We start from the raw sequence: 26,268 nt of genomic DNA, 5'->3' as shown, positions 1-26,268 counted from the left end.
GACAGAAATGGGAACTTCGTCCTTGAAGCCTCCTCTCCCTTTCTTCTCTCTTCCACATCCAGTTTCTCACCAAACTCTGCCAACTTTATTCTCCAAAAGCCTTTTGACTTTATCCACATGTCTCCCTTTCCTCTAGTCCGTGTCTCCAACACCTCTCACCTGGATGACAGCAACAGCCCCCTAGGCAGCTTCCCTCCAATCTGTCTTGTACACGACAGCCTCCAGGATCTTTGCAAAATGCAAATCTGGGCATGTTGGCCTGCTGCTTAAAATCCTTTAGCAGCTTCCCCTGGCTCTCAGAATAAAGACCCAGCTCTGGGAGATCTTTCTGGAATCCTCTCACCTCACTTGCCCTCCAGGCCTTCCAGCTACATTGGCTTTTTTTTTTTTAGTCCCTTGAACATCACGCTCCTTTCTGCCACAGGACATTTGCATGTACAGTGCCCCCTATACATAATTCTGCTGTCCAACACAGTAGCATGTAGCTAGTGAGCCCTCGAAACATGGCTGGTACAACTGAAGACCTGAATCGTTACTGTTATCTAATTTTAATTATTCAATTTAAAATTTAAAACATATTCAGTTCAATAGTTGGAAAACCGTTAACTATTCCTGAACCAGGAATTCAGTATGCGAATCTACTTTTCAGTTTTTCTGAAATCTAAATACAAATCAAGTATTTCTGGTGAGAATTCCGTGCCCAAATTAAGATACGCTGTGCAGTGTAAACATACACAGAGTGGTGAAGACTTAGTTTGAAAAAGAAAATGTAAAAGATGTTGTTAATCATTTTTATGCTGATTACATGTTAAAGAGGTAACATTTTCGCATCTATTTGGTTAAATAAAAGACATCATTAAAATTAACTTCGCCTGTTACTTCGTTCTTTTTACTCGTTAAGCGTGGTCACTAGAAAACTTTTTAACGACATCAGTGGCTCATATGATATTTCTGTCGTACAGCACTGGTCTAGAACGCCATTCCTTCTCTGTCTTAACTCCTACTCACCCTTCAGAGCTTGACTCAAATACCACCTTCTCTGAAAAGCTTCCCTGAGATAAAGTCTTATTTCAATTCACCTTAATTCACTTTCATAGCTATGTGTACGCGCCAGGGGTTGCCTGGCCTCAACTCCACCCATTTGTGATTACACACTTATCGGAAGGATCCCTTGGTCCATGACTGTCACCCCTACCAACCTCTACTTCTGTGAGGGCAAGGTCCCTGCCTGGCTCCCCCTGGAAACCAAACACTGAGTCCGGGGCCCGGGGCCCATTAGGCTGCCAGTGGACACTTGGGGATGCCACAAGAGGTCATTCTACCCACCGTTCTGTCTTTGGGATCCAAGGGTTTCCAACCATCCCAGAGAACCTGGGCATCCCTGGCCCCTAGGGTACCACTAACCCCCCCAGGATGCAGATTCTACCTCTCCCAGATGGCAAGTCTTCCTGCACGGCCGACCAGAACCCTTCCCGCGGCCAGGTGGCCAGGACCTTGGTTCCGTCCGCAGAGGTAATGAGAGCAGTACTTCTTAAACTTGAATGTGCACGCCAGGGACCTGGAACCTTGTTACACTGCAGATTCTGGTTCGTCAGGTCTGGGATGTGACCCGAGACTCCCACTTCTAACGGGCCGCCCGATGACGACGTTGATGCCGGTCCGCAGACCACACTCTGAGTAATAAGGATGTAGAGAAGCTGGTTATCACCCTCAGAGTATCCCCAAAGTTTTCTTCCTGCCCTGGACCCTCCGTCCAGAAGCCATTAGGGGATCTCTTCAAAACTCAGCCCTGTTCCTTCCTGCTCCCGTGCACCCCACCAACCCCTGGACCCTGAAAAGGAACGTGGTGCCTGTGGCTACTGTTGTCATTTGGTTTTGTTTTTAATTTCAAATAAACTTTTAAGCAGTTTTCAGAGTTGGGGCAGCCCTGACACGGATCATGGGTGTGTAACAATACTCTCCAATGATAAAGTCACACAGCTGGAGATGCTGAACAGGCCTTGAGCTTTGGTTCCTGTCTGCCACCCTGGACTGATCCTATCAGCTCCTCCAGAAGTCTTCACTCTGTTTGGGTTTGCATGCGGGGAAATGGTCTCTCTGACATGTCCCTTGGTAGCATCGCAAACCAAGTCTGTGACGCTGGGCCCTCTGCCAGGCAGAGGTGACCCCTCCACCTCCCCACCCTGTTCACACGGTGACGTCCGGGAGATAAAAGTGTCATCCGGTGGCCTCGATTGTGTGTGTGTGTGTGTGTGTGTGTGTGTGTGTGCGCGTGCGCACAGATGCACACATGTACGCTGGTTGCATGTTTGGCCATGGATCCTTGTGTGTGTGTGTGTGTGAGTGTTTGTGTGTCCGTATACGTATGGAGAGTGTGTGAACGCTGTGCCCCCAGCGCTCCAGTTCAGTAAAGCTTTCATCACACAGAGCAGCGCTGGACTCTTTCTGCACGGGCCTGGAGGCTGAAGAATGTCCCTAGGCCCCTAGGTGAGCCCTGCAGGCGTGACCGGCCCCGCTGTCCCCTGGTGCTGCAGCTGCTGCTGGCCCTTGCGTCTCCGGGAGCCGGCGCCCGCCTCCTTGCTCTCCTTCCTGCTCAGGTTCCTGTTGGCGTTCTCCCGCCGGCCCTGGCCACCTTTCCTCCTCTTCTGCCCTGCAACCCCAACAGCAGGAAGAGTCAACAAAGGATGTCCCACAGCAAGCGAGGTGGCCCTGGGCATGGCCGAGGGCTCTTGGGGGGGTGGTGGTGAGGAAGCGGGGCGGGGGAAGCAGGGGGGCTGGAGTCGCTGCCTTTAGGCAGCTGGGGACCCCTCAAGGCTTCTTCTGACTGGCAGCTACTTCAGAGGACCCTGAAACATGGGCACAGAGACAGGGGTCTGGGAGCCTCTCACCCTCCACCCCTCGACGAACCAGACGCCCTCCTCATCCTTGTGACCTCCTCAGACCTTGGGCCCCAGTGGGCCAAGATGTTCGGTGCAGCTCTCAGGACAAGCAGGACAGCCCCCGACTCCCCTGCCCCCAGGGCCAGCTGTCCCATCATTGCCGCCTACTGCCTGTGTGACCTTGGTCACATCACCGCACCTCTCTGGGTCTTAGCATCCCCTTCTGTGCCCCCATCTGACCTCCGAGGGTCCCTCCGGTGCCAACCTCAGCTGGCTCCCAAGAGATGGGGAAACTGGAGGGATGTGGACACTGAAGGTCCCAGCTCCCACCACACAGAGTCCTGGGGACTGCTCTCTGCCGGGACCTGGCACCCGGAGTTGGGGTTCCCATCTGGCCCTGGGCGACAGGCAGGAGGCGGAAGCGGCCGCACCTCCGTGGCGGTCCCTGACTCCCAGCCCTGGGGAGGCCGAGGCCGCAGCTCACCCTCAGGACAGGGCGTCCTCCGCACTGTGCACCTGCGGGTCTCCTTGGTGTCGGAGCAGGCAGCGTGGTCTCCCCCGGGGGCGTGGAGCACCCTCCGTGTCCGCTCCTCAGAGCCCCTCCGGAAGCCGCACAGCCTCTTCTTCTTGGAGCACGGCCCCCACAGGGACCACTCACTCATTTCACATTGTGCTGGCAGGAAGCGAGGGAAGAGGGAGAGAAACAGAGGGAAGAGGGAGAGAAAGGGGGGGAGGGTCACACCTCCTCCCCTGACCCAGAATTCTCCACGGGAGTCCCCCCCACCTGCTCTGTGCCTGGAGGCATCTTCAGTGCAGAGGGCAGAGAAACCCCACAGGGTCGTGGGGGTGCATGTGGGGGGGTAAGCTTTGCTGCACGGCCCCCCCAGGCCCAGGCTCGCCCTGCCCCCCACACCACCCTGCCCGCCCCTCCCCTGGGGTCCCGGACCCTCTGCCCACAGCTCCCAGCAAACTCACCAGGACTACTGCACTCCATGGTGCTGTTGGCAGCCGTCGAGCCCTCGGGACAGGCTGGATAGCAGCGGCCCTTGTGCAGGTATAAGCTCTCCTTACACTTGGTGCAGAAGTTGTGGCTGAAGCAGGCCTCGCAGTGCTCAATCTTGCACTCTGAGGAGAGGGCCAGATGGGGGCCCTCTGACTCATCTCCCATCCCCAAAGCCCCCCCCCCCCCACAGGGCAGACCTCCCCCCCCTCCCCCACTTCCCCGAGGGCAGGACTCTGGCCTAGAGCTGCCATGACTGTGGGAGGGAAGGCAAGGACGGGGTGGGGAGAGGAGGCCGAAGTGGCCACTCTTCGGGTCTGCCAGGGACAGTCAGCTAACTCCACCCCAAACCCCACACCAGGCCCTGGAACCAAGGTGAGGCCCAAGACAGCTGTTTTCAGAGGAGGAGGGCAGGACACCTTGTGGGATCAGTGGGGAGGAGAGAGAAGGGTCCCAGCGTGTCGTGGCACCCTAGAGGGCCACCCGGTCAGAGGGTCAGAGTCGAACGGAGGGATACAACGGTTTCCTCTCTCCGTTGCACCCACAACATCCCACGCTCTGGTTCCCCTCCTGCCCTGCGAAAGGAGTCTGCTTGGAGGGGGGCGGGGAGAGGAGAGATCCCAGGGCAAATTCCTCTCCCCCTGTAAGGTCTGGTTCCAAGAACCACCCCGGCTGGACTCCTGGGTCCCTCCCCATCCCCTCCTGCCAGCTCTCCCTCCTCTGGGGAAGTGGGGGGAGGGGGGGTTACAGGGCTGAAAGTAGGCAGGGCCTTTCACAATCTCTCCCTTCCCAGATCGTGGGCAGGACTAACTTCCTCCCAGTCTCTGGCACCTGAAGCTGGGGCTGCTAGTTTCCCAGGAGCTGGCACAGCCAGGAACTCCTACCCCAAATACCCCGAGGACCAAGAGGGCAGCCCCAGGGCCCCACCTCTAGCCTCACAAGCTCCCCACCCCACCCCACCCCACCCCACCCTTCCTCTGGGCCTCCTGGGCTCTTGGCTTTATCTCTGTTTCTTCCGCTAGCCTCCCTCCTCTCTTGCTGATTCCTGGGTTTGGTCGCAGGTGAAATACAGTAAAGACAACAGCAGGTACCACTTACAGAGCGCCAGACATCTAGGGCTTTCTATATGCCTCTGATGACAACCCTAGGGGGGTAAAAACTACCACTCTCATTTTAAAGATGAGGATTTGAGAGGCTGCAAAATCCCGATGTTGCACAACGAATGAGAAGCAGAGTTGAGATTAGAACCCAGGGCCGATCTCGGGGCCGTCATTTCCCCCTTCAGGCCTCACCGTTGTCATCCAAAAGAAGGACCCCTGTCACTTAGGTCCCACCTCCCTCCAAAGGCTGTTGTGAGGCTCGACTGATAGGAGGTCTGGAAATGCATTCTAAACTCCGAGGCACTGGCCAACTGGGAGGCGCACTGGCATTGGTCACCAGAGTGTGTTCCCTGCCTGTCCCCCAGGGTGCCACCGTGAGCCTGAACAGAGGTGGGATGGGCCGTGCCTTAGAGCACACGGAGCTGCAGCTGATAGAGCGGACCCCAGCCAGAGAGAAGACCTGGGCGGAGGCAGGGGAGGCTTGAACTTGCCCGCAGTCAGGGGAGCCCGGGGCGGGGGTTCAAGCAGAAGTGTCCTGGGAAAGGACATACGTCTCAGAAGCACCTGGCTTTCTGGCTGTGGTGTGGAGGGTTGGAGGACAGATAAACAAGCTCCTGCAATATTCCAGAGGAGAGGTGCCAGGAGCCTGGGAGAGACCATGGCAGTGAGGATGGAGGGAGAGGGGAGGCGGCGGGCACCATGTGGTTATGGGATGGACCGGAGGCGTCACAAGGAGAGGCCGAGAGGCCGGCTCTCCAGTTGGTGGTGTGAGTGGCTCAGGACCCTGCAGGAGTGCAGGTGGGTGCACGTCCGGAGGCAGGAGATGTGGTTCTGAGGTGGACCCGCTGAGCCGGAGAGGAGAATGGACCCTCTGAGATGTCTGGCTGGCAGCTGGATACTTGAATCAGGAGCCTCATCCCTGCCCCCCACCCCTCGGTGTCCCCTCTACTCCTCCTGCCGGCTACCAGCGGTCCGAAGCACCCTCCCCCGGGGGCCAGAGCCTTCTCCAGCCCTCCCCACACTCACTGATGCACTTGTTCATGTCGGGGTTGCGGGCGTCGAAGTAGCCAGGAGGGCAGGAGGGCAAGCACACGCCCACCTGGCGGATGTCGTTCCTCTCCAGCAGGATGAACAGCTTGGGCGAGCACTTGAGGCAGCCGTTGACTTCCGAGCAGAGCTCACAACCTTTGGCACAGGCCTGGCTCCCCTCGGCACTGACTGCAAGGGTGGAACAGGGGGAAGGAGGGGCTGTAGGCGAGACCACCGTCTTTCCCAGGCTCCCACACGGTTGGGAAGTGAGTAGATTGGGGTTTCTTCCCACGTAATGACTGTGCTTCTCAGGAGGCACATGCCAGGATGGCACCTCTTTAAGACAGTTTCATAGGGGTGCCTGGGTGGCTCAGTCGGGTAAGCGTCCGACTTTGGCTCAGGTCATGAGCTCACGGGTCGTGGGCTCAAGCCCCGCGTCAGGCTCTGTGCTGACAGCTCAGAGCTTCCGATTCTGTGTCTCCCCCTCTCTCCGTCCCTCCCCCCTTCACGCTCTGTCTCTCTTTCTCGAAAATGAATAAACATTAAAAAAAAATTTTTTTTTAAAGACTGCTTTGTAAACCTCCCCAGCATCATCTCTCAAGGGAACTAGCACAGATGCCTGAAGCAAGCGCCATCGTCCACCCTAAGTGTCTCTCTACCTCCAGGCACAACACAGGCTCGCTCTCCGGTCTTGCTCTACCCTTCTGGGAGAAGCTGCTGAAGCCGCACGCTTCCCAGAACCTACCCCTACCCTCCCCAGAGGAAGCAAGGTTCAGCCTCAGGTACGAAGGCTCAGGTATGGAAGGCGGGTATTTTTTAGCCTTGAGAAAGATTTAAGGTCAAGAAGGACAATGGGTTAAGCTATCTGAGCAAAGGATCATCTGGTCAGAGATAGGAAAACAACTAGAATAACTATGTCCAGAACAGTGGCCTCAACCAGAGACGATTTTGCTCCCCAGGGGATATGTAGCAACGTCTAGGGACCTGTCACACCGGGGAGGGGCGTTGTTACCGGTATGGAGAGAGGCCAGGGATGCCACGAAACATCCTATAACGCACGGGGTGGCCCCCGCAAGAAATTGTCTGGTTCAAAATGGCACTGATGCTGAGGTTGAGAAACCCTGGCCATCCTTTGAGGCGGTGTGATCTCCAGCCCCAGCACGGGGTCTCAAACCTTCGATGTCATTCCTTTATGGACTTGTTTAACCAACACTCCCCGAGCCCCTCCCAAGTACCCTGTGCAGTGTGAGCGCCAGGGGCCTGGACACGAGGTCACCTGACCCTCCAAACTGATCTTTCGGTGGTGCCGACAGGCAAATGCTGACAGCCGCAGGCCTGGCGATAGTGAACCCAAAAAGAAGAGAGGGAAGGAGTCCCAAAGGAGGCGCCATTTGGGCCGACTCTTGAAGAATCTGTAGAGATTTGTCCATTAGGAAGTAGAGATCACGGCCCTCTAGGAACAGGGCCACAGAGGTGTAAAACAGCCAGGGGAATTGCAGATAATTTGGGGTGCAGGAGGGGTAGGGAGGGGGATGGCGAAAGATAAGAGCTTTCGATATCATGCTAAGGAATTTGAACTTGATCCTGCCAGGCAGCGTTTCCCAAAGAGCATTCCTGAGACCATGTTCTCCCCTAGATGTTCATCAAAGGCTGTGGAGAAAAGGCCACTACGTCAGGTAAGACTGAGAACCACTGGGTCCCACAGGTCTAAACAGGATTCTTTACTGTAGGGCGTCTTCAACCCTTTTATTATGCTCCTGTGCAGTGGCTCCCTAAGAGGGGGACAGAGGAAGCTTTATTTCCCAAACATTTTGGCCACAGAACCCTTGTTTTGCAGAGCTTTTCCTGGGACATTTCTCCGAACTGATTAGACAGGAGGAAGCTATCGGCAAGGTGCAGGACCCGGGCTGATTTGTACGTTGGAAGGTTCCTCTGGCAGCGTGGGTGGAGACCAGAGACTGAAGGACCATTTGGAAGGAAGTGGACCAGATCATCCAGGTGAGGAAGATGAGAATGTCTGAATGAATATTCTGCTCAGTTGGAGATGGACAGAAACAGATTTAAGAGAAGCTTAGGGACTATAACCGGTAGGCGGAAGTGACCAACAGGAGGGAGGAGTCTGTAGGGTAGGTGGCAGAACAGTGTGGCTGGTCACTTAAAGGAGGCTCAATCCATGGGAAGGCAAGCAGGTGGAGAAGAGAACAGGGAGAGAGGTTATGAGCCACTTAGGACCCAGCCTGCAGCGAGGGGCTGGAGACACGGGCTGCAGACGGAGGGCCGGGAGGATCAGAACAGACGGCGGGACCACTGCCACTACACGCAGCATAGTGGACCCCCAGCTCAGGCTTCCGAGTCGGCTAGAGCTGGAGCCAAGTCCCCAGCATGTGACCAGGGGCGAAACACAGTGTCTAGTGTGCCTCCCTTGCCACCACCAGAGAGGGACGTGAGGATGTCCACTCTGGAGGGCTGCTGGGAGGAGTGATCCCTGATTTCGGAACAGGAGAATGAGTTGGAGTTAAGAAGGCGAGCAGAAGAAGCGAAAAAGACCATGACGAACACAACCATGTAACAATGCCGTAACCACGGTAACAGCCGCTAACTACCAAGTGTCCAGAACTTAATCTGTCCTCAGAGGTCATCGAGTGTTCACTCACTTAACTCGCACAATCCATGAAGCAGGTGCTGTTATTATGTTATAATCCTCATTTTTACGGGGGAGGACCTGGAGAAGTGACGGGACTTGGCCAAGGCTTCGCAGCCCGCACGTGCTCCAGGCAGAGGGAATGAAGTTTAGGAAGGCCAAGGGCAGGACCACGCCGGGTGACGTGGGGACCAGAAGTAGGGGTCGATTGTTGGTTTTTTTTTTAAGTATAGAATTTAGTTGCATAGAGGCAGTGTTAATCGACCAGTGCACTTAACAATTAATATTGTTCTTGGTTTAGTTCTTCTAAGAGCAAAAATACTCACATGTTGCATTGGCGTTACGCGGGAGCCCTGGGGACTACTTTTCCACTTTGAGTCTTTATTCGGCTGTGTTACAAATTAATAAGGTACTGCAGATTTTAGGTACTGCTTCTACCCCCCAAGACATTACATCCTCTGTTATGCAAGATTCTTACTGAATACATTGTTGAAATGAATGTTCCCTCTATTCTTGCCTGGGTTTCTTTTTTGTTGTTGTTTAATTTTTTAATGTTTATTTATTTTTGAGAAAGAGAGACAGAGCATGAGCGGGGGAGGGGCAGAGAGCGAGGGAGACACAGAATCCGAAGCAGGCTCCAGGCTCTGAGCTGTCAGCCCAGAGCCTGACGCGGGGCTCGAACTCGTGAACCACGAGATTATGACCTGAGCCGAAGTCGGAGTCTTAACCAACTGAGCCACCCAGGCACCCCATCTTGCCTGGGTTTCAATAATTGAACTGATCCAGGTGTCCCATTTGCCGGCCACTATAGCTATGTCCCCATGCTCATTCATTCCGTCCTTGTCACTTTTGTTAAGGACAGATTTGCAAAAGGCCCCTCAGAATACTGCAATCCTCCTCGCATTCAACCAACAACAGATCTCTGTGTGCATTTCTCTTCGGATCTCTCAGTGACACAGCAAGAGAAAGCGTGGAGCACTCGGGTTCTGAAATCAGCATGGGCGGGGGGGGGTGGACCACGGAGGGAGGAGTAAGACAGAAAGCTGGAGAGGGAAGCAGGCCCAGATGAGGAAGGGTCTTAAACCTGTACGCGGGAGTTTGGACACTGCCCTACAGGCAGTGAGGAATTACTGGGGGCTTTAAAATCGGAGACGCGGTCAGGATCACTGTGTGGTATGGAGAAAGGGTTGCGGGGACGGCAATCTGGAGGCAGGAAGACTCCTCAGCTCGAAGAGACACAGCTGAACTAAGAAGATGCAAAGGAGCAGACATAGGTAAGATACTCAGGTGGGAGAAGCAACCAGACCAGCTGATGGGCTGGACGTGGGGCCGAGAGGCTGGGGAAAGTGCAAGCCGAGGGTGACTCCCAGGTGTTGGGCTTGCGTGACAGGGTGCCTGTTGGCTCTTCACCGAGAGAGGGACCGCAGGAAGAGGAGCAGGTTTGGGTGGGGGAGATGATGCATAGTCGGGTTTTGGATGGGTTGAGGTTGTGGTTCCTGTGGGGTATCCGGGGGGAGGTGTCTATGAGGGAGTCGAGCCCGTAGCTCTGGAGCTCGAGAGAAAAAACACCTTGGCTGGAGACCTCGATGTGGAGTCCTTGGCACGAAAACAGTCCCGAAGGCATGGGGGCCCATGAGGCAGCGGACAGTGGGCACAGAGGGTGAGAGGAGGAATTAGGAAGTTAAGGGAGGGACAGAAGAAAGAAGGGCGGCTAGGAGGCTGCGAAGGGGCAACCGGACAGGTAGGGACCTAACTCAGTGGAAGGCAAGAGGAGAGCACCCTGGGCAGGACCCTGGCTGCTGAGGTGTCAGATAACGAGGCAGCAGCGGACAGGGGTTGGCGCCCCTGGTGGGGGCGAGGGCAGAGGGCAGTGGTCGAGGAGCAGAGGAAGGAGAGCCATCTCCTTCAAGAAATCAGCTGTGGAGCGGGGAAGAGAACCCGGGGATCTGTCCGTGGAAGCCATGGGCATCCGTGGTTCCACCGTGGAAGTAGAGGCATTCCCGGGCAGAGGCTGAGCAGCCTGGCCGCGCTTGCTTCACAGGCCAGCAGAGGAGGAGGGGCTCAGAGAGAAGCTGGGAAGTTCAACGAGGAAAGGGATGCTGGTCAAGAAGGATAGGAACCCAACGCTGTTCTCGGCTTAGTGAGACAAATGCACGGGCAGTGGGGCAATGGACAGCCATAGGGAGGGGAGTCTGTGTAGGGGAGAGGGGGGGGGTCCAAGGAAGACGGTGGGTGTTGGGGGGCACGTAATGATTCAAAGGGAAAAACCGAGGCTCGTTCATTCCACAGACGTTTATGGCACACCTAACACGTGCCCAGAAGTGCTAGGAGCTTGGGGACCTGGAGATATAAACAAAGGCCCACCCAGGGATGCGGCAGGCAGGGCTGGCTAGCACCGTGTAAGTGGATGAGTAATGAAAGGCACTCCCTTACCCAGCCGGCTAGGTGAAGAGGGTGTGCCAGACAGGAGGAACAGCCTGTGCAAAGGCTCTGAGGCACCGAACATCCTAGTGCATTCACAGAATGGAACATAGGGCTTTTTCCTATTGGCAGGGAAGGTGACCGCAGAAGGGCATGGCCAGATTCACCATACGAAAGGACCCTTTGCCTACGATGGAGGGAGGCATACGGGGAGGCAGCCTTGGAGGGCCGCAGTCTGGCTGAGGAGGTTGGGTGGGCTGGATGAAGTGGAGGGCACTGGGAGTAGGGATGGAGCCTGCTTCCCAACCTCTTCACAAAACCCTCTCCCATGGCTCTGCCTGCCCTCCCCCAAGTCCTCAGTGAAGCCCACTTCCCCAGGCCAGGAAGGCAAGGCTGTGCCCTCCCCGCGCCATTCCCCTGCGGCCTGTGTGGCTCCTTCATCCTTGTGCAAAACCCCTGCAAGTTGATATTCCTAAAGCCAAAACACCCCTGCCCAACATCCCTCAATGGCTCCCTATTACCAGCAGAATTGAGACCCATCTGGCCTTACTAATTTCTCCACCTGGCCTGGAAAGCTTCCCTGAGCTGATCCTACCCTCCTCATTTCTCAACACCACCCCTCAGCAATCCACAACTATTTTTTTTGGGTGGGGGTCTGGCCACATCACACTATTTCACACCTGCGTGTCTTTGCTCAAATCGGTCCTTCTTCCTGGAACATTCTCTGCCGCTTCCTGAGCCTGAGTAACTCTTTCAAGCCTCAGAACTAAAGTCATCTCCTCCGGGAAGTCTTCCCTGATCTCACTTCCCCACAAAGTCTGGATGGGGTTGGATGGGGGAGTCAGGGTTCAGTGAAGGAATGGGGGCTTCATGGGAGCAGGACTAAGCAAGGGGCCCAGGAATCAGTTAGGAGAAGGGTCTCAGTAAGGGGAAGGAGCCCTCAATGCCAGCAGTAGTGAGAACATGAGGGCAGGGTGAGGGGCACAAAATCCAGGTGGGAAGGCATTCAGGAGAGGGCGAGAAGACAAGAGGCGGAGTGAGTGAAGACGGGGTTCAGGGAGGGGATGCGTCCTCAGCGAACAGGAGAGGAGGAAGTTGATCTGCCAGGGTTCGTAACTCACAACTGAAGAGCACTTTGCTCAGCTTCTCCCCCTCCAGGCAGGGAGACCATCACACATGCGATCAGCCATTTCTGGACTCAAAATTGGTGTGTGCCTCCAGATCAGAGCCGCATCGGGTGGCTTCTAACAGCCCTACTGTCACGCAGTTGCAGATGATGGCAGAGTCGACAGACCAGAGGCTCACAGCACAGCCAGCCAGCCTCCTCTGCTGTCCAGTGGTTAGGAGGCCAGGGTAGCCACACATCACATCTTGGGCCTCTTTCTTCCCTCCCCTCAACCCTGAAAACCCGAGCGCAAGATGGCCCACACGTTGTTTATGTAACAGTGACGTGCATCCCAACGTCTATACAGAGCTTGGTGTTTTACAAAGAGCTCACGACACACAATAAAATCTCACGTAGACTAGGGGCGTCTGGGTGGCTCAGTCAGTTGAGCTTCTGACCTCGGCTCAGGTCACGATCTCACAGTTTGTGAGTTCGAGCCCCGCGTCGGGCTGTGTGCTGACAGCTCAGAGCCTGGAACCTGCTTCGGATTCCGTGTCTCCCTCTCTCTCTGCCCTGCCCCCAATTCACGCTTTCTCTCTCTCTCAAAAATAAATAAACATTAAAAAAAAAAAAGGAGAGCCATCAAAATTGCTGTATTTGATGGCCCTTTGCAGGGACCGAGCCCTTTCTGCAGGCTCAGGCCAGTGCTTTTTATTCACTTATTTTTTTTCTGTACAAAAGTCTTGAACCCAGCTCTTCGACCCCTGGCTTAGGGAGGTGAGGGATGCGTGGCTCTGCTTGTGAGCGGGAAGTGTGACCGCCAGTGTGCGTCTTGGGAGCACGAGTCGTCCTTCCCTCCCGTTTGCTCTCTCTCTCTCTCTCTCTCTCTCTCCCATCTTGGAAACAGAGGAGACTGGTTATGAACCGCTAAACCGCATCTGGCCCATGGAGTCCAAAACGCTGGCCGCAACAGAGAGGAAGGGAGGAAAATCAAGGCCTCGCTGCTGATTAAACCTAACCGTCTCTAATTGTTTGTTAAGCTGGGGATTTTCAGCTTCACCAATTCTCTGAGCTTCTCTCCCTGGGCTGGGTTCTGGCCTTGGCCGCTCCCGCAGAGGCCCGACAAAACTCCACTGCCTTTCCACCTTTACTGGTGAGCCTCTGTCTGGTTGTGCCACACTTCTGTGGAGCCTCCGGCCTGGGGGCGTGGCATCTTTTATGGGGGACAGGCCTTGGGGGTCTGTAACATCAGCCTCCTCCTTCTCCCTGGCACGGTCCCATACACACAGTGGCCACTCCCACTACATACTGGGCAGGTACGGGTCCCCCATTGCTGGAGCCAGGCTGAGGCCCGAGGGCTCTCGTGGCTGCCCAGTCAGTCGTGATTTCCATCAAGCTCTGTTTTTAGGAAGACTGGGCTCACGGGAACTAATTACGTTCCAATACTGACCCTGTGTCTTTAGGGCTATTATCTCCTCCCGTGTCCTAGCCTCGGTTTCCCCATCTGTACAATAATAGAATTTAGTTCGGTTTAGTTTTTAAACTGGGAGGACCCTTCTTTCCAGTGACACCTTACGTGGAATCTTATCGAAAGCAGGGAAGAGTGAGGCACTCTGGTTGGGTGGGCAGTGGGGCCAGACGCCTTCCCACTGCCTCCCTTTCAGCCCCCCGTGCAGCTCCCTGAATCCCACCGGGCAGAGTTAAAAACCACGGGAGTGGATAGTCTCACGAGCCTCCCTGCTCCACTGTCTCTGCCCGGTGGGTGATCTGGGCAGGGAAAGCCGTTGCCCAAGCTGAGCAGAGTTCCTGGCCCCAAGGGGTTGAGGGCTGCACTCCAGCCAAGATTCAAAGAAAAGAGCCCTGAACTCCTGTCGGTGAGGAGAGGACCATGAACCCCAGGCCACAGCGGTAGGGGACACATCTCCATGGATACCACACAAAGCTGGTGTTATGTCAAAGGGGCATAATTCACAAACTGGATCCTCACAAGAGAGAGGTTAATCTAGAAAGCGGAGTCTACAAAGGGGAAAACAGACAACGTGGGTCATCTGCAGAGTGGGTAATCTCCCCCAAATCAATCCACAAGCTGGATAATCTACTGAGTAAAGTACGAAGTGGCGTTGGACGAGTAGAATCTGCAATGGTCATCAGAGAAGGAAACCACCGATGGCCCTCTAGTCCCCAGGCGGCCCCCGCCCGCTCCCAAGGCCAGCGGTGGTCCGGCCCCGCTCCATTACTCACTCCGCCTCTGCCTCTTCCCCTTGATCCCCCGGCTGCCGGCAGCGAGATGCATCCAGCTCAGAAACAGGGCCACCACACACAGCCCAAGCCGCATAGTCACTCGCCAACTCCAGGCCCCTGGTAGGAGGGGTGGTCTCTGGGGAGGGGGGGCGGACAGTGCAGGGCTCTTGCTAACGCCTGCCGGGTTGGGTCAGCCGCAGGAGGCCCAGGCCTGGGCCGTATCCCAAATCCACCATAATCTCAGCTGGGGACAGAGAGGGTGTGGGGAGGCAACTTCTTCATCAGCCCATAGGGAGGTCCAGAGAGCGTTCCTCAAAGGCACCTTGGGGTGTCACGTGGGAGAACTCTTTGTCACCTCAGCAGGGATGCCTCCAAAAACCAACCTGGTAGGGGAGGAGAAAGAAAGGTCAATTCTGGGGAACCACGCGGTCCCCCCCAGTTTATACCTCCTACCCTCCCCTGTGGCTCTCCTTAGCCAGGAGACTGTGAGAACTCAGAATGGTTGAATGTTACAAGCTACCCACCTGGCACCCCCGGAGAAGGAATCTGCCCCTTCTCCCAGGAAGTTTGCAGAGTCCCCTAACCCGGGACTGGAGCCGGCTACCCAAGCAGCTGGAATATGGCAGACACTCAGATCAAATCCGTGGATCACTGGCAACTAGCTGGCCCCACCCCTGCCCGATGCTGGCCGGGCTCTAACTGGAAGTCCTTCTTTAGGTCGACCCTACAGACCTCATGCTGCAGCAATCGCCTGTCTCTAGAGGAGGAGCTCTCTCTGTCCTTCTGTAAGGGACCCCCTCAGCCCTCTCTTCCCAGTGCTGAGTCACCCCTGTGCCTTTCACCTGTGGGGCTGGAGCAGTGGCCCCCGACAGGCTGGCAGGCTCTGCGTGGCCCTCTGGGCTTGGCGGGAGAAAAGGAAGCAAGGCTTCCCCCGGCCACAGAAACTCTGACACAGCAGGCCCTGCGGGCCTGGCCTTTGTGAGAGGATAAAAGATGCCCGCCCTGGCCAGAGACACAGAGAATGGGGATAATCCCCCAGCCCAGCGAGAGCCAGAGCCAGGTCTCTGGACCCGCTGGCCGGGTGATGGGGGCAGGGGGAGCCGGTGCCTCCCCGGTGAAATGTGTCTGGAGCCCGACGCCGAAAACCCCGCTTCACGCTCAGGATCGCGCGCTCCCACACATTCTCCCAGCAGAGAGGTCTGTCCGAGCGCTGCCCTGAACACTTTGGTGCGGACCCACCCACGCTCACCCAGGGATAGAAGGGAACAGCGAGCCTCCAGGAAGCTTTGGAGATGCCAGGGAAGCACTGCCCTCCCGTCTGCTGGTTAGGAGCCTCTGAACGAGTCACTGAGCCTCCCTGAACCTCAGTTTCCTCATCTATAGGATGGGGACAAAGATGCCTATTTCACAGGCTTGCTCTGAGAGTTGGCTGAGTTTTTGGCTTACGAATGAGAAATCTGAAATGCTAGAGTGGCAGTGCCCCGCCCACCCCATCCCAGTCCCTTTCCCCCTCGCCTCTCAGGGAGGCCCCAGTGAGCCCACCTGCATGGGAGATAAATCATTATCCCACGAGGGAGTTCAGCACCTCCCTCCTCGGCCTCTCCCGACCGGCTTTGAAGGCCAGTCACACTCAAGTGGTTAAGCTGCCCGGAGAAGTGTTTACACGAGGCTGACGGGTCCCACCTGGCGCTGCAGCCGGAGCCAGGGGAGACGCCCCCAGCCACCCCCAAATGCCAGCCCCTACATGCCCCTCCAGTACTCCCTGCGTGAACTGCCAGAGCCTTCCATGCTCCCCAGCCCCCACCACACACTTCCATCACCTACAAATCACCGTCATCCGGCTGAGCTTATCGAACTGGGGTCTTCAGCCAGAGGTTGGCCCGTAGAACATACGATGGTTAAGGGCGGAAGTCAGATCACCATATTGGCCACGCTATGTATTAGCGGTTACCGCAGGTGGAACTGGGCGGTCGCCTCAGTGTCCTTATCTGCAAGAGGGTGGTTGTTTTTTATGGCTTAAACGAGTTAATGCACGCCGCTGCTCAGAACGGTGTCTTGCACCTCATGACAACTCGCTCAGAGCTGTTGTATTTTCTGTGACCAAGAAGACACGATTTTGTGTCGACACGCCAGTGGTCATCTAAAAAGCGAGACGGGCGTTTCGTTTTGTTTTGGTATCATCTGGATCCCAAACACGATGCTGAGCACTGTTACGCAATCTCCATTTTTGGATCTTTACGGTCAGTTGCCTTGGCCCCAATGCGATCACCCAGCATGGCAGGGTTAACTTTTAATTGAGGCATGTGTGGAAGTGAGGTCCTGGGACCCCTGGCAGATACATGCTCGGGGTGCCGTGAGTCCTTACACCGGACAAACACTGCAGGAGAAGGCCACGCAGATCAACTGGTGTTAAATCCTGGGTCTCACTCTGCGATCAGTATCGATGGGGTCCTACGAGCAGGAAAGGTCTCCTATGCATCTCCTGTGTCTGCCTGGCTCGGTGCCTGGCACATCGGGCTTGGTGCTCGGCAAAGGTCAGCTCCCTTCCTTGCCCTGCCTCTACTTTCCTTCTATTCCCTTCAATCCTCCCCGCCCCCACCCCCCACCCCCACTCTGGCTTAGCTTTCAGCCTGGCTCTTGCCATGCTCACCCTGGCCCTCTCCCACCTGAATCACTATGGAACCACGATCTCAGCTGGAAAATGGGCAGGACGATCCACATCGGAATTTCACTGGAGCAAATGACACTGGCCTCCCTCACCTATCACTGGATGGGAAAAAGTTCAAGCACTTTCAGTTGATTGATTGTCGATGGGCAGAAATAATGGTTTCATATGGTCAGACCTTCTGATGTTTTTAAAAAGAGAAGCTGAAAATTCAGAATCGTATGTGAAATGCAATTTTTAAAGCTGGACAGGTCTCAGACTGAAAACACCATAGAACCCAGTCCCAGAAGGTCACAGGTGGGTGCATCCAGCTAGCTCCAGCCAGCCCCTGCCCGTCCTACCCACCGACCCTCAAGGGCAGTGGACACAGACTACCCTGGATGGGCAGAGCCAGCGATGGGAACTGCTGGCAGTAATCAAGGTCTCAGGCACCCGGGGGGGGGGGGGGGGGGGAGAGGGGGGAAAGGAAGGGCATTTGTCTCTGCCAGGGTCAGGGTGAAAGGCTCACATTCATCAGGTACCCGCACCACCTGCCATGCGCTAGGCCCTCATTCACTGAGCACAACTCTAGGAAGGAAGTAGAATTACTCCCATTTTTTTTTTCTGGTCCAGACAGGTTAAGGGTCTCAGGGCTACCAACCTTAGGACTGGGTGTCTGGAGGGCGAGGCAAGGGACAGGGAGCTGACCCCGGAGGTGGGGAAGGAACTGGCGGCAGAGGCAGAGCTGGGGCGGGAGACCCGGGAGAGAGGCGGTGCCCTCCCTGTTAGGTGGTCTCGCCAGAGAAGGGCACAGGCTGCGGAGGGGAACGGCCGGGGGTGGAGCTGAGGGCGGGGACTCGGTGCCCCCATAAGGTTGGAGTCACTTTCACCTTCTTGCCTGTAACACTATCAGGATAAATTGGTACTCCGTCCGGGGCCGGATACAGACCCAAAAATGTAAACCATCCCGATAATTTCTCATTAACCCTCCCCGGGACCGGCTACGGGTGGAGAGTTTCGCGGCTGGCAGGCGGGGGCAGAAGCATTGCTGGGCGGGGGGCGGGACCAAGTACGTGCCTGCCCGACCTGTCGGGATTAGCGTGTCGGCCGGAGCCAAGCCAGGTGCTGGGGCCGCCCCCCACCCCCCAACACCGAGGGCATTGGGGAAAGGCTCCTTCACGTCCCTCCATCTGCGCCCCACGCGCGCAAATTCTTCTTCCCTCCCCACTATCCCGGAGAGGCCCAGCAGGTGCAGGGGGAGGGGAGGCGGACCTCTGGCTGTCCCCCCAAATCCAAGAGGACTCTCCAAGTCCAAGGGGCCAGTTTCACAAGAAAAGCCCTGCCCCCAAGCGCCCGCACCCAGAATCCGTCGTTGCCCTCCTTTGAACCCCGGGCGAACACAGCCCCCACCTCTCCCCGACCAAGCAGCACCCCCGTCCCTCAGCGCCCGACCCCGGACAGGGTGAGGGAGTCGCGCCACCTCGCAGGGCAGTGGGGGAGGCCGTGCTAGCTGCCTGCCACGTCGGACCCGGACCCGGGCTGCGGGACTGGGGCGGGGGGAACCGGGGGCCACGGGATTCAGGGGGATCCGAGGCGATGACACCAGGGGATCAAGAACTTCTGGCTTGGGGAGGAGGGGTGAATAGGGCGGATGGGTTTGGGGAATCCAGACCGATCAGCTTCGGTCAGTTTCAGAGTCAGAGTCAGATGGGATGAGATTCAGAGTGAAGACAGTCACCGGGGGCTGCGGGGTTGAGGGGAACCCCGGGCAGCAACCGGGAGGGGGCTGCGCATTGGCTTGAGGGATGACGGAGGTGGCGGGACAAGCAGGGGAGGCTCCAGGAGGTGCCCTCTCCCGCCCTCCGACCCGACAGCAGTCAGAAGTCCCCTTCCCTTCGCTGTCGCCCCCCGCCCCCACCCCCCCCCCCCCCCGCACTCAGCTCGGCGGAGCCCCGACGGCACGGCCCGCGGCGCCCCGGGTCCCGGGAAAAGGGGGCGCCAGGGAGAAGGACGGGGCAGCTCCGGGGGCACTCACCTCCGCGCTGCCAGCCGCGGCGGGGGCAGGCCCGGGAGGGGCGAGGGCGCGGCCGGCTCACCCGCCCGCCCGCCGCAGGACTGTCCTGGGCGCCCGGCTCGCCCGCGCTCCGCCCGCGCGTTCCCAAGTTGCTCAATCTGCGGGCGGCTCACGCCCTCCGGGGCCAGCGCCCCACCCGGCGCATCGGTCCTTTGGGGCGGCTCGGTCCGGCCCTCGCTCTCCGCAAACCCCACTCTGGCGGTCCGCTCCCCGCTCTCTGCCCGGCGCTGGTGCTCTCCGTCGCGCCTCCGCTCGGCCGGAGCTCCCAGCCCGGAGAGGGGCCAGTCCTCCGCTCGCACGAGGGAGGGAATCCCCCCCCTTTGCAGTCCCACCCCCCGAGCCGGCCCCCCTTGCCGGGATCCGCAGCAAAAAACGGACTGGAGTGCCAGGCCCGGGAGTCCGTAGCCCCCTCCCGCAAGCGCTTGCCCGCAGCTGGGGCGCTGCGCGTGGAGCGCGGGGCTGGCCGCGGCACATGTCCTCTGGGGCCTGGCGCAGACCCTCTGCCCTTGCCTCCTCCCCTCCCCACGCCCCGCACCCTGGGGATTCCACGCAGCCGCAGCACCCGCCGCAGCTCCAGGCACCGTGGGGGTCAGAACTGGGTCTGAGAGCCTCTCGAAACCTCAGTTTCCCTATCAGGAATCTAGAAAGTGACAAGGAACAGGCTCGACAGGGCCCGTGGTCCTGGCCACGCCCTCCTCCTCTCAGGGTAGAGTCTTCAGAGCATCTTCCCAGTTCAGAGGAAATGTGAGGCTGTGAGATTCTGGTAAATCCGGGCGAGGACGCCTCCACACGGACATGCTGCCGAAGAGTGAGGGGGAATTCTGAAATAAAACCCAGATTCAAACCCCTGCTCCATCACTTACCAGCTGTGTGGCCCTACCTAAGTGACTTAACTTCTCTGAGCCTCATCTGTTTTGAGGGTTCAGTGAAACGAAAGCTACAACAGCCTGGTAAGTGGCAGGGGAGCTGTGAATGCCTGTGGAGTGTCTTGAAGGGCTGCGGACACCCGCAGGGACCCACATGATGTTGAAGTCAAGCCTGATGAAGGGAGGGAGGGAGACTCACGTCTTGGGGCGGCAAACAGCTGTTCTCCAGCTTCATTTCAGACTGGTTAAAGGAAAATGGGCTAAAACTGTAGTTAGCAGGAGTTAAGTTAGAGCAGAAAAGCTATACTGATGGTGGGGGGGGGGTGGGGACGCGGATAGGGGTGGTGAGTAATCAAGACAGGCTGTGGGATCTCCTCAGGACGGGAGGCGGGAGCCCTAACTATTGAGACAAGGGTGCAGGGTCTTTTACAGTGACGGGGGAATAGATGGAATGACCCCTGGAGTGTCCTGGTGGCCAGGGAACAGGGATGGTGAATGGCCAAAGAATGTGGAGCAGTTGGGTCCCAAATGCCCAGTGGCTGGGCTCATTCAGCCACAGCATTGCCAAGTTTGCAAGAGGCAAACAGCCATTTCCAAGTTCCTCCTGCCCCCACCCCCAGCTCCCTCTCAAAGCCGCTCCCCTGTCCACTCTGCCCTATGAGCTTTCCCTATGTCTCACCGGCCCTTGGCTCTGCTCCGTGCCTAATCAAACAGCCCCAAATGCCGAAAACGCAGTGTTTATTTTATTTTATTTTTTTACACACTTGCATAACTCCCTGACGAGCCACGCCAGGCGTTGGGCTTTTTGTTTGGTTTTATTTTGTTGCATTTAGGGGAAAAAAGAGAGAGAAGAGAAGGAATCACACAAACCATCCAGCCCTAGAAGATGTCTTAGGCCAGGCCGTGGGCTCGGGTTTCCTGCCTGAGGAAAAGTCTGCGGGAGTTGGGGGGCCTCACTACTAGGCTCAGGAATGAGTGAGAAAGGGAAGAAAACCACCTGGGTCAGGGAAGATAATGAATTAGAACCATGTGACGAAAATAAAGAGCATTTCTTGTGCACCTAATATATGCCAAGCCCTGTGCTTTGGATATATATTCTGTTGCCTAATTTTGCAGCCATTTGCCTTTCCTTTTTTTTTTTTTTCTTTTTCTCTTATAAATGTGAGTTCTGAGCCTCAGAAACGTCAAGTAATTTGCCCAGAGACATATGACCTGTAGGTGGCTAACCCGGTTGCCATTACGCTAAATGACTTGTAATTTTCCCCGAGGGAGCCAGGTTGTCGTGAATTTGCATATGTTGTCCATTCTTCCAAGAAATGTTTTTGTTTTTTTTCTCTCTGACCCTTTCTCTTGTTGTCTTTCAAAATGCCCTCATGAAGTTTTACCCAGCCACCTTGCACGTCAGGCTCTGGACCTTGTGTAGACCTATACATCACTCATCACTGGCCTGTGATTGTCTCTCCCACTGCACTGTGAGCCTCTTATGGGCAAAACCTGTGTCTGATTCACCCTGAGGACCCCAGCACCATGAACATACCTAACTGATGCTTGGTGAACTGGACCTCCGGACAACCGGGATTGTGCCTTTTGTAGATCCTGCCAGCTGATTCAGATGACATCTCAGGTCATCATCAGTCCTTACCCAAACCAAGATCACCCTTCTCATTAGAAGACCAAAGGTCAGTGGATGCAGGCCTGGGCTGTAGCTCCTAGAGATCAGCAAAGTTCCTTATAGCTGACGTCATCCTTTACCAGGTGAGAACTGTTCTCCCAGCTGGGTTGTCACCTTACCAGTATACCTTCAGCTACAATAGAAGACCAGCTCAAAATAGCTTAGACAGCAGGGTGGTTTATTATCTCATCTATCAAGAAGGGCAGAGGTAGGAATGATCCAGCAGCTCAGCAACCACATCGAGAATCAGATTCTTTCCTATATTCTCATTCTACCATCCTCAGCACCACGGCTACTGCCCTCCTGATCACAAGATGGCTGCAAGAGCTCCAGGCACCACATCTTTCCCCACTAAGTCCAGCAACAAGTCCAGCAGTCTGTTTTTAAAGAGTTAACTGGCATTTTAAAATGCTTAAAATGGTATATTCTGTATTACATATATTGACCACAATTTTCTTTAATTAATTTAACCAGATCACATGTCCACCAGTGAACCAATTGCAGACAAGAAGGATGATGCTATCAGCTTAGACCAATCAGGATTATGTGGGGAAGAGTGTTCATGGACAAAAGCAGAACTCTGTTGCACTGAAGAAGGGACAATGGGCTTCTGGGCAGGCAACCAACAGTGACCGTGGCCATCACTGTTATACACACACACACAAAACTGACTTTGTTCATATCAATTTATCACAGACTCCCCCACAAACCTTAGTCTCCCCGACCCTGTTAATCTCTGAGATCTTGTTATTCTCTCTTTCATGGGGGCAATATAGGATAATGGTTAATCACATTAGCGATTAGCTCGGTTAGCCGTGAGTTCAAAGCCCATTTCTACCACCAACTAGCTCAACGTCCTTGGCGCAAGTCACTTCGCCTCCCTGAGGCTCAGTCCCCTCATCTGTAAAATGGGTATAAGGACAGTATCTACTCTACCCTTCTCTTGGGGCTAATATAAAGTGATGGATTTATTTTATTTTATTTTTAACATTTATTCATTTTTGAGAGACAGAGCGTGAGCGGGGAGAGGGGCAGAGAGAGAGGGAGACACAGAACTCGAAGGAGGCTCCAGGCTCTGAGCTATCAGCACAGAGCCCGTCGTGGGGCTCGAACTCCCGAATCCCGAGATCATGACCTGAGCTGAAGTCAGATGCTCAACCGACTGAGCCACCCAGGCGCCCCGAAAGTGATGGATTTAAAGAGCTTAGCACAGTGCTAGGAATTATAGCAAATACTTAGTACGCGCTGGCTCTTGTAATTAGTTATGAGTTTGTCCTCTAGTGCATTAAATATTAACTGAGTGTGATTGTATCCCAGGCACCAGGCTGGTGACGGAGGGTGGAGACACGAACATCACACTGTCTGTCTTCCCGAGGGGCTCCGGGACTAGTGGGACAGACCGATTTATAAGACAAGGAAGACTGGGAAAAGTGACAGCACAAATTAAGGGGTGATCACCACTCCTGGAGGGAGTCAGAGGAGCTTCTCCAGAGAAGCTTGAAAGACTTGTTGGCATTTTCTAGGCACATGAGATGGAAAAGGTGTTCCGGGCAGAGGGCGCGGTGCGTGTGGAGGTCCAGAGGCCTGATGCACGGTGGCGCCCTCGGAGACCTAAGGAGTTCTGCTGTGCGGAGATTTAGGACGAGAGCAAGGTGGCGGGAGGGCGGTAGACGATAATTTTCCAAGGGGGGCTTGGGTACCAGGCTAAAGAGCAGGGACTTTACCTTGAGAGCAGTGGGCCACCCCCAGCATTGACGAGGTGGCTGAGAGGCAGGTTGGGGGAGACATGGCAGGGGGTGAGGAGCCCCCGCGAGAGAGGATAAGGGGGTCATCCCAAAGAGCACAGCTCTGTTTTTCCCCTTCCCCCCTCCACATCCCTTCCAGAGGGCCGGCTGTGTCCGGGACACCAGAAACACAGCCTCCCAGGTTCTCCATCTTGTCGTAACGGAGACGGGGTTCCCCTGAGGCACACCTGGGACACGCAGCTCTCACCCTGCGGGGTCTGGAAAACCATTGGCTCTCCCTCACGAGGAGTGAGGAGCCAGCCTGTGCCAGCGGCCTCCTCTCCCCCGACCCTCCCTTCATGGCCCTCCCTCCACCATCCTTCGAATGCCCCCAATCCTTTTTGATTCCCGCTGCTCTCCCTCCCCACCCCTCCTCACCCACATTACCTGCCACACGCCCCGTGGTGCCTTCTTTGCTCACACAGGACTTTGACAACGGTCTCAAGGTCCTCTTCTCCACAGCAGCCTCAAGCATCACCCTGGGGACCTTCTCCACGCCAGCGCCACTGTCACCTCCTGGACCTCCCAGACGGTGCTGATATTCTCGTCCACTTCACTGCAGGCTCCTGCTCAGGTGGCCGTGCCCTCTTGGCCCCCAAACTGTTCCATCACTGACATCACAGGCTCTAAGACCCACCTCCCAGAGCCCCCAGGCCCCCCACCATAACCTCCTTCTGCTCCAGACCCCTTGCTCCCTTCCTCCTAACTCATGTTCTTGACATATTGACGACTCAGTGATGATTTCGGTGCTGGCCTTCCCCGGGCAAACCCTCTGCCTCTTCCTGCTGAGCTCTGCAGGACAATCCCCCAGCTACCTGGGACGGGGGCTGCTGCAAATCCACAGCCAGGCTCAACTGGGCCCTCGGCCACCAGCGTTGACCCCTCAAGCCACCCGGGCCCCACCCTCGTCAAGACAGCTGAGACAGCCAGGGGACGCCTTCAATTTCCTTCTGCTAACGCTAAACTCGTGATCCCTACCCAGAACCTCTTTCTCCCCAGATGCCCCCTTCTTGGTAAACAGCAGTGAACCTGATAAACAGGAAACCGGGAGTTGTTTTCATTCTCACCCCTCTCCCCTCCCACATCCACTCCATCTCAAATCCTGTCGGGTCTACCTCCAGACCCGGCCCAAACCCACGGACTCCTCACCTACTGCTGCTGCTTACCTGGCCGATTGTGAGCGTCCCCTACTATCCCCCCTGCTTCCGCTCTATCCCCCCACCAGCACAGGCTTCGCATGGTAGCCGGAGAAAAACCTGAAAAATTATAAGGCAGATCCCATCACTCACTACCCTGTTTAAACCTCCCAGTGATTTTCCATTGTACTTGGAATCAAATCTAAACACCATCCCTTATAAGGCCGCATCCCTCTGGCTTCAGCTGTCTGCTCTCTCAGCCTCTGCCTCGCTGGGCTTCTTCGACCACTGCAAACCCTTCCTCGCCTCAGGGCCTTTGCACAGTCCTTCAGATGGACAGCTTCCTTGTTTCCTTCCACTCTCAGCTTCCCACCCCTGTGTCAGAAGGGCCACCCTGACCTCTCTGTCTCAGTAGCTCCCCCTTTCACCCCTTACCACGGCCTCCTTTCTATTGGACGTTGTGTTTGCTCATCATTTCCCTGTTTGCTCCCCTTCCAGCCTCCACTTCCCGGTGCCTGTGTGTGAAAGAGCCCTTCTCTCTTTCACAGCCCTCTCATGCCCTGCAAGGTCCATTGCCAAGGTCACGGACAACCTCCAAATCGTCCTATTCTGCAACTCCTTTGTCTTCCTCCTTCTCTCGCTCTCTGCAACTCTTGACGCCCCCTCCTTCTTGGAATGCTTCCCTCCACCCTCTTGGTCCCAGTTCCTTGTCCTTCTGCCTACTCTCCTCCAAGCCCTAACTGTAGGCAGGCCCAAGGTTATTGCTGGCTCTCTGCCCTTCCCTTCAACCATGAACTAATCATACAGATAAAAAACACAATATCCAATAGTAAGGAAAGTAAATGTGATGGTTAATTTTACATGTCAACTTGGCCAGGCCATGGTACAAACATTATTCTAGATGTTTTTACATGGGATTAACATTCAAGCCAGTGGAGTCTGAGGAAAGCAGATCACCCTTCATGGTGTGGGTGGGCCACATCCAATCAGTTGAAGGCCTTAATAGAACCAAGACTGACATCCACTGAGCAAGAAAGAATCCTGCCAACAGTCAGCCTTGGCACTCAAACTGCAACACCAACTCTTCCCCAGGTCGCCAGCCTCCTGGCTTACCCTGCAGATTTTGGACTTGCTAAGCCTCCACAATTGTGTGAGACGATTCCTTAAAATACACACGCGCACGCGCACACACACACATTATCGGTTCTGTTCCTCTGGAGAACTCTAATACACTAAGTGATAACTGAAAGTTAGCCAAAACAATCCGAAACTCTTTTCCTTTTTTTTTTTTTTAAGTTTATTTATTTGTGTGTGTGAGAGAGAGAGAGCATGCACGTGCCCGAGTAGGCAGAGAGAGAGAGGGGAGAGAGAGAATCCCAAGCAGGCTTTGCACTGTGGGCGTGCGGGGGCCAACGTGGGGCTCGAGTTCATGAACCCGTGAGATCATGACCTGAGCCGAAATCAAGAACAGGATGCTTAACTGCGCCATCCAGCGCCCCCCGCCGCCCGGCCCCAAACTCCTTTCCTTCATAAGATTATTCTCACAGATCCAAGTCTGTTGGGCCTGAGAGTCCGGATATCTAGGTGTCAGTCCCAAGTCTGCCACAGGCTGGATGGATGATCTCATCTAAGCTCCAGTCGTGCTCATATCAATAAAAAGCACCTCCAGTCACCTG

General features: G+C 55.8%; 1 protein-coding gene across 5 annotated transcripts; it reads right to left on the bottom strand.

Annotated features, from left to right (window-relative positions):
• Positions 1-1,862: 1,862 nt before the first annotated feature.
• RSPO1 (R-spondin 1) lies at positions 1,863-24,643 on the bottom strand. 5 transcript variants are annotated; one of them, XM_060621260.3, is made up of 6 exons: positions 23,844-24,643; positions 14,417-14,799; positions 6,006-6,197; positions 3,855-4,004; positions 3,364-3,552; positions 1,863-2,650 (listed from the first exon to the last, which is right to left on the bottom strand). In XM_060621260.3, the coding sequence occupies exons 2-6, from the start codon at positions 14,508-14,510 to the stop codon at positions 2,484-2,486; spliced, it is 792 nt and encodes a 263-aa protein (XP_060477243.2). In that variant the 5' UTR covers positions 14,511-14,799; positions 23,844-24,643; the 3' UTR covers positions 1,863-2,483. The 5 variants fall into 5 exon arrangements, with proteins under 5 accessions (XP_060477243.2, XP_060477242.2, XP_060477246.2 ...); XM_060621259.3 differs by lacking the exon at positions 23,844-24,643 and adding an exon at positions 19,096-19,424; XM_060621263.3 differs by lacking the exon at positions 23,844-24,643 and adding an exon at positions 15,666-15,774.
• Positions 24,644-26,268: the final 1,625 nt, after the last annotated feature.

This window comes from Panthera onca, chromosome C1, assembly GCF_046562875.1.
Source record: "Panthera onca isolate mPanOnc1 chromosome C1, mPanOnc1 haplotype 2, whole genome shotgun sequence".
Classification (NCBI taxonomy): domain Eukaryota; kingdom Metazoa; phylum Chordata; class Mammalia; order Carnivora; family Felidae; genus Panthera; species Panthera onca.
This window is presented reverse-complemented; position numbering and strand designations above follow the sequence as displayed.

Bases quoted from the DNA above. Each gene is read 5' to 3' on its own strand.
- RSPO1 (XM_060621260.3), bottom strand. From the start codon at position 14,510: ATGCGGCTTGGGCTGTGTGTGGTGGCCCTGTTTCTGAGCTGGATGCAT. The intron at 4,005-6,005 runs GTGAGTGTGGGG...CCCTCTCCTCAG, and splicing joins CGACATGAACAAGTGCATCA to AGTGCAAGATTGAGCACTGC. The intron at 2,651-3,363 runs GTGAGCTGCGGC...TTGGGGTTGCAG, and splicing joins GAGGACGCCCTGTCCTGAGG to GGCAGAAGAGGAGGAAAGGT.